This window comes from Lissotriton vulgaris, chromosome 3_1 (genome assembly GCF_964263255.1).
Source record: "Lissotriton vulgaris chromosome 3_1, aLisVul1.2, whole genome shotgun sequence".
Taxonomy (NCBI): domain Eukaryota; kingdom Metazoa; phylum Chordata; class Amphibia; order Caudata; family Salamandridae; genus Lissotriton; species Lissotriton vulgaris.
The window spans coordinates 1,439,380,864-1,439,394,684 of NC_141689.1; the positions used below are offsets into that span (position 1 = coordinate 1,439,380,864).

Here is a 13,821-nt window from a genome sequence, read left to right on the forward strand (position 1 = left end):
CCAGAGCGGGCTGGAGTGCCCCAGCAACTGGTTTGAACCGGGCTATGCATGGAGCACCTTGTGTGCCCCAGGCAGTGTCTGGAAAAGCATCTTTCCATTCAACCCACCCCGCCCCAATACACTACAGGCAGTCTGGGGAGGTGTTAGCACCTCCCTCAACAGGAAACCTATTTTCCAGGCCTCTCTTGCTGGAGTTTCCCCCAGCAGCAGGAGGTCAGACTCGTGTCTGTGGCAGCAGCATCCATTTTGTGATGCTGAGGCTCTGTTTAACTTTAACCGGGTAAAGCAGGAACATACATGTCTTTTCCCTCTAGAAGGGTGGAATGCTAACCCCGCCGCCAGAATTGGTGGGGGGGGGGGTAGTATTCCAAAGTGTTTGACACCTTACAGAACATGTTTTGATAAAGCCAAACCAAAGTTAACATTAACCACGAGGATCATAATGCACTTAAGAGTATATGATATGGCTATATCATAGAACGGCTATAAGGAGATGGTTCCAAAAGCTGCAGAGGGGCTCAGCTCATGCTAGGGCACCCTCTCACATAAAACCAAGCACTCTGCCTCCAGGATTATTAAGGCTTGCCATAGGAGTGACTCATAGGTTACTATGTGTCTATATATAAGGTAGATATAGATATACTATATTTAAGTAAGGGGTGATTACACCACCTTACCCAAGCTGAGTGATCAACCTGTGGTGTCAGTTTGGATGGCCAGCCAGGGGTGGCATAATACATGCTGCAGCCCTTGGTAGGCCTTGGATGCACCTATGCCCTGGGTACCTATGGTACAGTATACAGGGGCTCACAAAGGTGACCCAATACCCAATCAGGTATGTACCTAAAGTGCATGGTATCAATTTAGAGAGAGAACAACTGGGCTGTGGGTCTGATTAGCAGGTCCACAGCCACACTAAAGTCAAAAAACCAGAGAATTACAGCAAAAAGTGGGGGTGACCATAGGAAGCAGACCCTACTCTCCTACACCAATTATTATGCATAGAGGTGTCACTTGGTTTGTTAAGTTGAAAAAACTCCTGTATAAAGGAAGTAGCCTCTAAAATAAAAGTTTGATCCGCTAACAGGGAGTTGGTAAATCTCCACCTATTGTGTTTGGAAGTGGCATGGGATAAATCGAAAGAAACTGAGACCTGGGCATGGTCGGAAATAAAAATAGAGCAAATTTCAGCAGATTCAAGTGAGGGTAACAACGGTTTTGAAATCAATACATAATCAATGCGAGAGATAGGATGGTGAACATTGGAAAAAAACGTGAATTCGTAACAATTTGGATTACTGGTTCTTCAAGCATCATAAAGTAGTTGAGAAGCAATAGCAGATTGAAATGCTTTATGAGTTTTATCAGGTTTAAATTTACAGTCTGATTTTCTATCAGAAAAGGGGTCAAGCCAATTATTAAAGTCTCCAGCAACAATAATATTGAGATTAGTGATTGAGGATAATTTTAGTTTAATATTGTGCCAAAAATCTGGGTCAGGTTTAACCGGTCCATATATATTAAAAAAAGGTGGCAGGTTTCTTATAGACCGTGGCATGAAGTATTACCCATCATCTACTCATATCTGTTTCAGTAGATACAATTTGCAATTTCAGATACTTATGACACAAGATGCCAACGCCACCTTTACAGTTAACAGCTGGAGAAAAAACAGTCTGACGCACCCAGTGACATTTGAGTTTAAGAGATTCAACATCATTACAGTGAGTTTTCTGTAAACAAGCAATATGACAGTTAAGTATTGAGAAATGAGAAAGTACTTTTTGACGCTTAACAGAATGCCCCAGACCACGGACGTTCCACAATACAACATTAAACATGGTAATGTTTAAGGAATAGGGGAATGATCACATTGAAGATGAACCGCATAAAACAAAAAAAAGACAGGAAACACAAGTCAGAAAAATCAGGGAACATATTAACATTAATGAATACATAAGGGAACAAGTAAAACGGTCACTCATGGAGATGATAAAAAAGGGGAGGGGTAACAGGTAAAGAGGGAGAGGAAGAGAGAAAATATACATAGAAAGGAAACGAGAAGTAGAGAGAAAAACAGGAACAGATCAAGGGCAAAAAGCCAGATCTGAGATGAAAAGAGAAGAAAAACAGAATTGGACATGTTAGCGCACAAGAACAGCAAACAATAGAGAATGGAACCGAGGAAGATAAGGAAATAAAAGAGTAGAAATATTATAAGATAATTAGGCCACAGAATACATGGTGAATATGTAAAGATAAAAAAAACGCAACAAGAGATAACCAATTATGAAGCATTAAAAAATGGATTAATTTACGAACATTGAGCATTTGTGTCCATAGGTATTCTAGTCATAGAATGCAAAAAACTTTTGTAGTAGAGATGGATCCTCGAAAGACCGAGAGACACCCTCATGAGTAATCTTGCAGAGACAAGGATGCAGGATGCCATAACAAATAATCATAGATCTTAACTGCTGATGTAGAGCTAGAAATTCTTGGCGCCTGGCATTAGTAGCATTGGAGAGATCCTGTAGGATGAAGATGTTATGTCCAGACCAGACAAGACAGCGTTTCTCTCTGGCAACTTTAATACATGCATCAGATCAGTAAATTCTAGGAAAAGCATGAGGATACCACATGGTTTGTAGGAGTGAGGTTGAGGACGACCAAGGTGATTAGCATATTGAATGCTGAGAAGAGTTGTAGACTGGGGGTCAAGAAATTCAATAAAAATGTCTTCAAAAAAGAGAGGAGATCAGGACCCTCAACATTTTCAGGAAGTCCATACAGCCTAAGATTGTTCCTTCTATTGCAGTTTTCTAAGTCCCCTGTATGAAGTTTAAGCTTATAAATGTCTTGCTCCAATAAGGGTACTCTAATTGCTAATTCTTGAAGGTTGCTTATAAGTTGCTCCATTTTGGACATTTTACCTTCCATGTTGATCCATCGGTCCTCATTCAGTTAGAGCTTTTCATTAGTGGTATTCATAAAAGGTTTCAATGCACGTAATTCATCTAATATGGAGTCCAAAACCGGATTAGAGGATGACTGGACCGGAGATGGAGGATCATTTTTGGATCTCTTCGATGGTACCAGATGAAGATGCATTTGCCAGAGCGAGTGTTTCACTAGCCATCTTGATAAAATGTACTTGTCGATGATGAGGTCCTTTATAAGTAGAGGTCCTTCCCATAAAAATATATGCTCAGAGAAACAGAGTTCAGCGAGTATATAGAAAATGCTTCAGACCCAATGAAGATGAATGACTCAACGCAGTTCCAGATAACAGAATTATGATGTGGTACAGATTAAAGAGTGGAGGGATTACAAATAAAATCCAAGTTATGAAGAGACTGATGGAAGAAACACCTCACAAAGGGCCATATGTATCATGCTCCCCTTTTGCGATTTTTAGCGAATCACAATTTCAGAATCACAAAACGGCATGTTATGTAAAAAATCGCAAAAAAATAGCGATTCTGTAAAAATTGCTATTTTAATTGTGACACCCCAAAAAGCGATTCCTTAACTGAAAAAATTGCAAAATTGCGAATTTTGCAAATCTGAGAATCGGAAACTGAGGTGCAGCTTTATGACATCACAACCAGGAAGTGTGACTATTCATTCTGCACCTGAGTTTCTGAAGCACAGTCAGAGAGAAGGAGTGGTGGAGAGAGAACTCTGCAGTGGTGAAAACAATGGTAGACACTGGAGACATGGCCAGCCAGGACACACAGAAGCAGGGGGAAACCCAGAGGAAGAGGAAACAAAAGTTTTCTGAAGCTGAGTTGGAGGTGCTCATCCAAGAAATGGTGACAAGTCATGAACTCCTACTTAGGAAGAAATCACTCCGGGTGCCTGAGACACGCAAGCGTCGTATATGGGCAGAAATCCAGCAGAAAGTGAATGCTGTTGGTGTCACACACAGGAGTGTGGAAGACTTAAGAAAGCGCTGGTACGATATGCGCCAGCGCTCCAAGGTGAAGGTGGCTGCCAGGCTGGAGCAGTCCAGGAAGACTGGTGGAGGGACCTTCACTGCCACTGACTCCACACCTCTCGAGGAACTGGTGGAAGGGACCCTGCTACCAGAAAGTGTAATGGACCTGGCCGACCTAGACAGGTCCGACCCCCAAGTACCAGGACAAGGTAAGAAGCATGCCATCATACCCCTAACACCCCCCAACTACCCCCACACACCTAGCAGCGACCCAGGGGCAGGACAAAACTAGAAGTCCAGTGCAGGTACACAAGCACACACTGCAATGCATTATGGGAGATGTAGTCACTTGCACATTACAGCGGTGCATTTACACCCAGCCAGTCCCCAATAGCATGTGCACATCAGGAAAGGCAAATACAAGACACATGTAATCCCAGACAGTGTTATTTAATAATTGACAAGTGCAAGTCAGAACAGTAAATAAATGTGTGCTTTAACGTCCACAGCACCATCTGGAACACAGGCAACAGGCAGTGGAAGACAGGGCGATTCCCCAAACAGATAAGCAGCAGGGCAAGAGGAGGAAACAGAGGAGGAGGACAGCCCAGTACACCCTCCAAAGCTCCGGAGGAGAAATGTTTTGCCACCACTACCCCCATTGGAGGACAAGGGCCAGGACACCGATGGCGATGTGAAAACTGACGCAACACAGCCAGAGCCACAACACCGCGCACGTGCTGATCCCATCCCAACAGTCCAAACCAGGCGCAGGTCTCGTGCATCCAGCAGTGCTGCAGACCCAGGGGATGACACCGTTTTCGGCGGACTGGAGATGCACATGTTGCAAGTACAGCTCCTGCAGGCCAAAAACATAAAAGCATTACAGCGGGAAGTCAGGGCAGGCTTCAGGGGCATGACTGGTGCCCTTGAGGCACTCTGTGCCGAACTTAAGGCCAACCGTGCTGCTAGGCGCAGGGAGATGCAGCCCCTAGACCTATACAAACGGGCGGTGAACCGCCTGTCCTCTGCCACCAATGTACTATCAAGGCGCAGCATCTGCATGCAGCGCGAGGTGGCGCACAACAGCCATGACGTTGCAAGGGTCCTGGTCCAAATAACGTCTGCTGTAGATGAGCTGCGGGCCGTTCGCACTACTAGGCCAGGAGTCCTAACTCCCACAGATGAGGACACACAATCAGGAAGGAGCAGCATCACCCCCCCGCCCACCATGGATAGCCGCCGTAGTGGCCGTACCAGTAGGCCTAGTGGGCCAAGTGAGGAGGGCACTGTACAACCCCAAACAGGGGCTTCCTCCCGACAGCGCCGCATTTGGGGTACACTAAATAGGACCACTGGATGGGTGCAGCTACCCACTTTACATGGACACTTGCTCCTGATGACTTGCACTGTGACTGTAAAATGTGCTGGACATTGGGAGAGACATTGTGTGTCACTCAGGCTGTGTGACGTCATTCTTCCTGAAGTTAAGGAATAAAACACAGTCTCACAAATGATATCTAGCATTGTGTCATATTTTCTTACCTAGAAATAGTTGCGTGTAATCTCGTCTCGCCTCTGGCGCCCAGCAGCTGCACGAACTGCACCGGCTGGCATGCGTCCTGGAGCTGGCCCCTCCACATCTGATGAATCCGATTCACTGAGCTCCACCGGTGTACCTTTCCTGGTGGTGATTTTGTGCAGCATGGTACATGCTACCACTATATTGCAACAGGTCTCTGGGCTGTATTGTAGTGCCCCTCCACTCTTATGTAGGCATCTGAATCTGCTCTTGAGTATCCCGAATGTCCGCTCAATGGTGCCTCTGGTTGCTATGTGGGCGCTGTTATACCGCCGCTCCCCATCGTTGGCTGGATTCAGTTAGGGTGTCAGTATGAACTCACGGACCGCATACGCACTGTCACCTGTGGGGTGGGAGGAATACGGTTAAATACTTCCTGCACATGCTATCCTTAACAAGTGTGGCCTCTGTACAAATGTATTTACCTGGTAGATATCCCTCACCAAACTCCCCACTTGTGAGCCGACGGTGTATCCCACTGTGACGGAAGATGAAAGCATTGTGCGTGCTGCCTGGGTATTTAGCGACAATGTCCGTGATGATGTGTTTGGCATCACACACCACCTGTATGTTCAGGGAATGGTAGGATTTGCGATTCCTGAACACGTACTCATTCTGGGAGGGGGGATATTGCAACATGTGTCCCATCTATGCATCCAATGACGTGGGGACATTGGGCTATTTGATAGAAGTCCTGCTTGGTCTGGTCTAGTGCCTGTAGGGTGCTTGGGAAGTGAATGTGGTGATGCAGCCTCTGTACCATGGCATCAAGGAACGTGTAGAAAAAGCACGAAAGTGCACTCTGTGACACCCCTCCTACTGAGGCAATCACCCCCTGGAAACTACCTGATGTCAAGAGGTGCAGTGAGCACAGGAACTGGATGTGGGTGGGGATGGAGTATGTCCTGCGTGTGGGGTGTTCAAGAAAGGGTTTGAGTTCCTGAATTAAATCAAGGATTCTCTCTTCTTCCAGTCTGTAGTGTGTATAGATGTCCTCCTCAGTCCGCAGGAACATGGTAATGCGCGCACGGAATATCCTCTCCTGGCGTCTCCTACTCTGTGCAGCAGCTCTGAGTCGCAGCCTCCTGGCTATCACGTACAGCCCAGCCATTGTGGAAAAAGTCTGTTGCATTGTGGGACTCCTTAAATACTTTGCACCTTGTTACCACCTGCTCCTACTTGGTGGTAATTGCGATTTTCTAAATTGCGAATTTCGTGAAATCGCTAATTGTGATTTTTTCATACATTCCATAGCGAATTCTTATTTTGAGATTTTTTCCGCTTGCGAATTTTGCTGGCTGAGAAAATCGCAAAATAAGGAATCGCTAGGAAATTCAAAGAATTCTGGGTCTCGCAAAGTAAGGAATCGCTATTTTAGCGGTTTCTCATTTTGCGATGCGATTGTATATCATACATTGGAAATAAAGACATTTTTATCGCAAACGCTGTTTATTGCGATTCGCAGCACTTGCGACTGAAAATTAGCTTGATACATATGGCCCAAAGTACAGAGATTAGTTTACATCTTCTCAAACACAAGGCATTTATGAAGGGTAGGCATATTGTGCTTCCATAATGACCAAAGAAATGGCGTAGAAGGCAATATATTTAGGAAGCAAAGACTCCATCATCACAGGAATAGAGCAGCCTGAACACAATGCGATGCATAAAGAATAGTGGGATGATGGGGTTCCTGAGGATTGCCTTAAACACCTACAGATAATAGTTAGTGCCTTTAAAAACGTTTCCTCACAGATAACACATGCACGTTCATTTGCCTCAATGGATAGTCATATACATTTAACAGTTTAATGTTCAGTAGTAATCCGTCCACTCGACATGACTAAAACGTGAGGAGGCAGAACAATACTCAGTGCTTGGATGACTGTAGAGACACAACTCACTGCCATCAGTTCACTCAAGAAGGTGTATAGTTCCAACAGCGCCACCGCTGAGCACACAAGACGGTGGCCGCGCTCGTTTGGGAGACACATATGCGCTGCAAAACCTCCATAAAATGAGTAGGGAGCTCACCCCTTGTCACCAATGTGTGCCTCCATGCATCAGCAAGCTCACTCCGGCTGGAAGACTCGGAACGAGGAAACGAGGACAACCGCAATCCTCCTTGGAAGCTCCACCAAGCGACAAAGCTCAGCAAAGGCCCACCGTCGTGCAGAACGCACAAGCAGCACCCCTCCTCAATGGAGCTTTTGTTCTCTTTCGTGCACCAAAGCAGGTTGGGAGACAGGATATTGGGTAGCTATACCAACTATTAAGTCATGGGTCATGAGGCAGGTTAAATGTTACCATGTTTTCATTCACCACTTGTCATCAACTGAGGTAACAGCAACCATAACGCCACCATTTTCACCTCGTGCTCTCTGCATTTGATCATGTTTCCAACATAGAGTTGATTACATCTTGAGTTGAATTACTAACAAACAAGATCAGCCAGCTGGAAGACTCGGAACGAGGAAACGAGGACAACCGCAATCCTCCTTGGAAACTCCACCAAGCGACAAAGCTCAGCAACCCTAGTCAAAAAGGAAGATCATCCTGGAGTGATTCTGAAGTCATTGGATGGCTTCAGCCAGCCATTCCTGGGGACGTCATCCCAGGCCATCCTGAAGTCTGCCCACAGGGCTGATTATTTAAATGGGATGACTCTTACTGTAATCACAAAAACTACGCTAGGATGGTGTTCTGATGACTATTACTGTAATCACAAAAACTACGCTAGGATGGTGTTCTGATGACTCTTACTGTAATCACAAAAACTACGCTAGGATGGTGTTCCGATGACTTCCACTGACAGGGAGTGATTACCTTTTACAACTCCACGAATACTAACTGACAACATCAGGATGAGTGAGAATGACTCCTGGATGGGCTCTAGACAATGTAAGGATGACTGATGATTATCCCTGGATGATTCTATAACCGCTTCAGGATGGAAGTCAATTACTCTGGGATGATCCCATGACATTTCCAGTACCAGTACTATAATGCAATGTTGTCTGCGAGAGTCTAGTTTAGGTTTTGTAATGGAAGGGTACCCTTCCATTACCCAAAAAATACTACGTGTACACAAAAGTGAAACTTTTCCCATTTCGGATGTGTTGTACCAAATACCAATTTGCTCTTGTTTGCAAATCCCGAAAATTTTGAATCAGGTCTGCATTATAAACTCAAGCAAACCAGACACAAAACGTCTCTAAATCTGGTCCTAATACTCAGATTATTTGTCCTGCATTGGAAAGATTACTTTTTAAACTCTAAAGTGAGAGGTAGACACTTGTATAAAATACAAGTTGCTATTTTTGGCTATGTTTGTGCTGCAGAAATACCACAAGCACCTTTATATAAAAGAAGTGGCCTGCAGCAATGTTATACCTTTGCATTCAGATCAGCTTAACATGTGCCACTACTCCCATACTCCTGACTCACTGGGATTTGCCTTATTTAGAGGTACAGAGCATTATCGGACGCTGTTTGACATGGTGACCATTTGCAAAACACTAACCAAAATAGTGGTAAAGGAAACAAATTATCAAAAGGGAGGTTTCAATGCAATTTTATTTATCTAAAGCACATATTTGGCCCCACAGGGGCCAGGATACCAAACAAGAGAAAACATCCAGAAAAAAAATAAGATCCGGGGAAGAAAGGCCAGGCTAATGCAACAAGAAGAAATAGCTCAACGAAAACCAGCAACTTCATGGTTTGATTCTAGATGCAGAGATTTTCTTAATCCTCTTCTGGCATTGCAAATTTTTATAGCCAGCTTCCTTCTCATACTTCTGTTGTCCAGTGATGACCAGCCGTTGGCACTGCACACAGACTTCATAAACTCTGGAAAAACAAAATAACATACATCAGTATCATGTTCCCACCATTCTTTATGATTTTTAATACGGCTGGGCTGCCTATCAAAAGTTCCAATTCCATTATTTCATACAGTCTGCCAGATGAGATATGGTTAGGGTTACATGGTTCCTAAGTGAAACATTAAGGCCACTTGGTCAAAGTTTGGCACAGCTTAGAGCAAAGCATTGATGAAGAGGGGGCCAGAAGCTGAAGAAAAAAAAAAGTTCCCTTATGAACTATGTGCCCCAGGTCCACAATGACAGTTCTAGCCCCAAGTAGCAGTGTGTCTTCTCTGGCTCTTTCACCCTTTTGAAATGCTGGGGTACTTGATAAAGACTGTACAAATGTAGATGCATTAAAACAAGCATGGGCCATAGTCCTGTTCACTAGACGCGGGCAAGCTTCCTCTGCAAACAGAAAGTAATCAGTGCCAGATTTCTTTACAAAACCATCATTGAGGCAGCCAGGGTGAGTCTGAACTGTACTTGCAATTATCATATTTGGAAAACAGTCGTCTAAGAAACTAGCATAGTGACCAGAAATCAAAATAGGAGCTTACTACCAAGTGTTAGGACCAGGACCAACTGATCTAATTATTAGGGAGTTGATCCAGTCTAAATAAAAGCTGAGAGCACAGTATATTTTGTTAGTGCAGTTTGCTATCACTCATTCATCCAGTTTGAGAACCTCACACCTGGACCTACAGATTTACAAATGAAATCCCAACTCAAGGCTTTGCGCCAGATTTGCTGCCATTTGTAGCACAAGATCAGCACAAACTGTTAAGAAATTACAAGGCACCCCCATTGCTCTTATTGTTCTTTTGCAGACAGCTGTTAAGCAATGATGGACTCATCGTTCAGTTATGATACAACCTCACATATGCAAACATACAACACAATGTATAATGAATTGTCACAATCCCAGCTCGACTGAATGTTAATTTGAAAATTTGTAATATCTTACCAAACAATGCATCAACCTTCTCCTCGTCAAGGACTGCTGTTCCAGCACGAGCCTTCGTTACACCTTTTGCAGATGCAAGTTCTTTAGGAGAAATAAGTACTTCGCTGATGCCATTGAGAAGAAAACCTGCACTGTCCCGCTCTGACTTGGCTTCCTCCAAGAGTTTGTGCAATTTTCTCTTTGGAACTAGTACATCTCTGAACCGTGAAGGATCGTTTGAGTCCTTTACCAACTGCTGCATATCAGTCTGCAAAATAACACAACTATTAACTATTTGTCATTATGTTAGGTTACAATCGCAAAAATATGCATAGATTGCGGGTTTTTGATTTGGCATCTGGTACATGGCTAACAATGTAATATTTGCTATGTTAGCTCCAGGAGTATAAATCAGCCATACTTAAAAACATTGCAAGCAGAAAGATTTCAAAGTCCTCATGCAGGAAATCTACAAGGTTTGTCCTATATAAACTTTAACTGTGTTAAAAGAGTGGCAAAGAAAAGTATACCTTTTGTACAGTGAATGATCGACTGCATGTTTTTGAGGATGTTATATCTGTTACATTCCGTGGATTGGTCAAAGCAGACAGCTGATCTTGCAAATACTGTACAGCCAACTCACTATTGCAAGTGCCTTGCAACTGTGCTATAATCAAATAAATACACTTGTTAAAGGCAGCAGATAATAAATACAATATACACTTAACAAGCATACTTTTTGGCAATGCATGTGTTTGGATGGAAAAAAAAAAGGATTATTAATGGGAATTTTTTGCAGTTTACGTGGAAAGGTAGAATATGAAGCACGCACCTTTTAAGTGTTCGTTTTCAGCTTGTAACCGTACACACCCCTGACAGGAACAAGGGCCAACAGAAAAGCTTTTGTTTTCATTAATTATGGACAAGGAGTTATATACCATTTCCTTAGAGAGAAAGCAAATCATAATTAGGTCATACAAGTGGAAATGCCATTTCCTATGTACCTTTAAAAAAAAAAAAAAAAATTTACCCCAGTGTAGACTATATATAAGCACATGGACATACTTTAATATTTTTGCCAAGGTAGCATGTGAAAGGTAAGATTATCGCTGCACGGGTTCTAACATTTTTGTTAGACTGATCCTCAATGCATAGCCACCGTTACAGTGGCTTTCACATGACCAAGGGATGGTGCAGGTCAGAAATAAACGTCTTAGACATCTAGAGACAGGAGAGAGATACCATGTGTGTTCTTTTCCAGCTTGGGCAAATGACAAGTTTGGCATTTAACAGCTGACTGATTCAATGTTGGCCCTTTACAGGTGCATGACTATGGCACCGAGGCCCTTTACCACTCATTCAAAGAAATAAGCCTCTGGACATACTATCAGGGTAGAGTGGTAGCTTTCCAGGATCCCAGTCATCTATCTGTTCCATAACTTGCCTTACTGCAACTATTAAATCATTTCAAATTTGTTGAACAAGGATCCACGCTACATCCTCCTTTCAGCATCTAAAAGAAGTAATTCTGAAGTTTGCCATAATCAATTACAGAAAACCTGGTTCACAAAAAACAAGGCCCTAAACACACACCATTAGTGGCATTAGATAGAACAAGGCTCAGGCACAGAACTCCATACTCAGACTCAAGGACAGCAGGGTAGGGGCATTGTAAGTCGCACCCTCTCCATTTGCAGACAGGGAGCGGGGTGGAGTGAAGTGTGAATAAATTGGGAAGTCCGGGACAAGAATGTGCTTTGCATAAGTCACAGCTCTGCCTAGCATTTCCTGCACTCCCTGTGTGTTGTTGACTTACTTATTCGGGCCCTGTTGTCCTGCAGTCAGGAATTTGTGGATCCTTGATTGGACACCTCTGACATGTTCCAGCCCTGACACGCGGGTCTTCCTCTCCCAGGTCGTTGATATCTTCTTCCGGGTTCCTTCGCCTCTGTGTTCCCTCGCCAGAGGTACATGCTTGTGTAGCTGTTTCTTCGCACCAGAGTTTCTTCGGACTCTCGTCCTGTACAGAATACAATGATAGAAGAAAGATATATTTAACCAAAGAATCCTCGTCTATCTGGTATATGGTAGGATGATGGTATACATATTTAGAAGGACATAGGTACTTATCTGATTTATCTGATCCAAGGAGAGTGGAGAAATGGTTATTCTTTTGTTTCTCCTTTTTAACACAGGCTAGCTCTAAAGAGAAAAATGTGGAAACTGCACCAAATCATGTAGCTAGTTACAACCTACGACAGAGATGGCGGCAAAGGCTTTGCTTCTCTTACAGGTTACATTGTATCTCATGAATGCATAAGGCCTCATCAATATTAATGAGGGAAGAGCCAATTGTATGCTGCTCCAGTACTCTTCTGTTGCTGGAAGGCACATGAAAACTTTTTATAATGCTCGTGAAATTTCCAAATTTCGGGTTATATGACATTTGCTACATTCTCTCCATTTTTGTGGCTACAAAATCTCGCAGTTTATACTGACTGAAGCAGAAAACGTCTCGTAGGAGACATTTTCTTGTGTGCAGCTCGAGTGTATCTCATGACTTTTGAACGTGAGCTATGCCCACCCACACATTCAATTTTCATGCAAGATACCAACATAAGTGGATTTCATTAAATTTCATATAATTTTAACTAATTTTCAGAAGGCATACATTTTCACGTTTGCATAGGCCTTATTCTAGAGACCTGGCAAAAGCCAGATAACGGAAGTACGTGCCAGCAGTTCCTGAATTTAGTGCCGAGAACTGACTAGCATCTTTGGCAGGAGGAAAGTCTTTTGTCAACTGCAGTGGCTGTACCCTAGCAAATATTCTCTTTTAAACCGCAACTTCGCCTGCTAAAAGGTGCTCATTTGTTTTAACTTGTGTTATCAATTTTATCACACACTCTAATACCACAAGCCGCGTTTCTACTACATCTCTATTTATACCGATTTGGCCAGAGTCTGTCGTTTCCGCTCTATCGGTATTAGGGGCCATTTTGTTGGCCTTAGTATAGTAGGAGCCTGCAGCCTTCTCAACAGAAATCTGATTGGCAGAAGCGAGGCCTGCATCTCACAGGAGAAGGGAGTGGGTTCTGTGCAAGTCATCCTTCCTATGTTGACGCTCCACCTCCCTGTGTTTTACTGTTCAGAACATATTCTTCGTTTGCACATTTGCTTTATGCAAATAAGCTGCAAATAAAATGTTAGAGAGCGAGTGAGTCAGTCAGAGAGAGCGAGTGAGTCAGTCAGAGAGAGCGAGTGAGTCAGTCAGAGAGAGCGAGTGAGTCAGTCAGAGCGAGCGAGTCAGTCAGTCAGAGAGAGCGAGTGAGTCAGTCAGAGAGAGCGAGTGAGTCAGTCAGAGAGAGCGAGTGAGTCAGTCAGAGAGAGCGAGTGAGTCAGTCAGAGAGAGCGAGTGAGTCAGTCAGAGAGAGCGAGTGAGTCAGTCAGAGAGAGCGAGTGAGTCAGTCAGGGAGAGCGAGTGAGT

At 43.7% G+C, this 13,821-nt stretch overlaps 1 protein-coding gene across 1 annotated transcript; it reads right to left on the reverse strand.

Annotated features, from left to right (window-relative positions):
- Window positions 1-9,080: 9,080 nt before the first annotated feature.
- On the reverse strand, window positions 9,081-13,594 carry LOC147728014 (uncharacterized). The gene is made up of 4 exons (XM_086961925.1): window positions 11,167-13,594; window positions 10,865-11,001; window positions 10,356-10,602; window positions 9,081-9,374 (listed from the first exon to the last, which is right to left on the reverse strand). The coding sequence occupies exons 1-4, from the start codon at window positions 11,297-11,299 to the stop codon at window positions 9,220-9,222; spliced, it is 672 nt and encodes a 223-aa protein (XP_086818051.1). The 5' UTR covers window positions 11,300-13,594; the 3' UTR covers window positions 9,081-9,219.
- Between the last annotated feature and the right edge of the window lie 227 nt (window positions 13,595-13,821).

Coding starts and splice junctions, on each gene's coding strand:
- LOC147728014 (XM_086961925.1), bottom strand. CDS start 11,299: ATGATTTGCTTTCTCTCTAAGGAAATGGTATATAACTCCTTGTCCATA. Junction 11,002..11,166: donor TGAAAACGAACACTTAAAAG/GTGCGTGCTTCA, acceptor ATTTGATTATAG/CACAGTTGCAAGGCACTTGC. Junction 9,375..10,355: donor GAAGGTTGATGCATTGTTTG/GTAAGATATTAC, acceptor TTGTTTTTCCAG/AGTTTATGAAGTCTGTGTGC.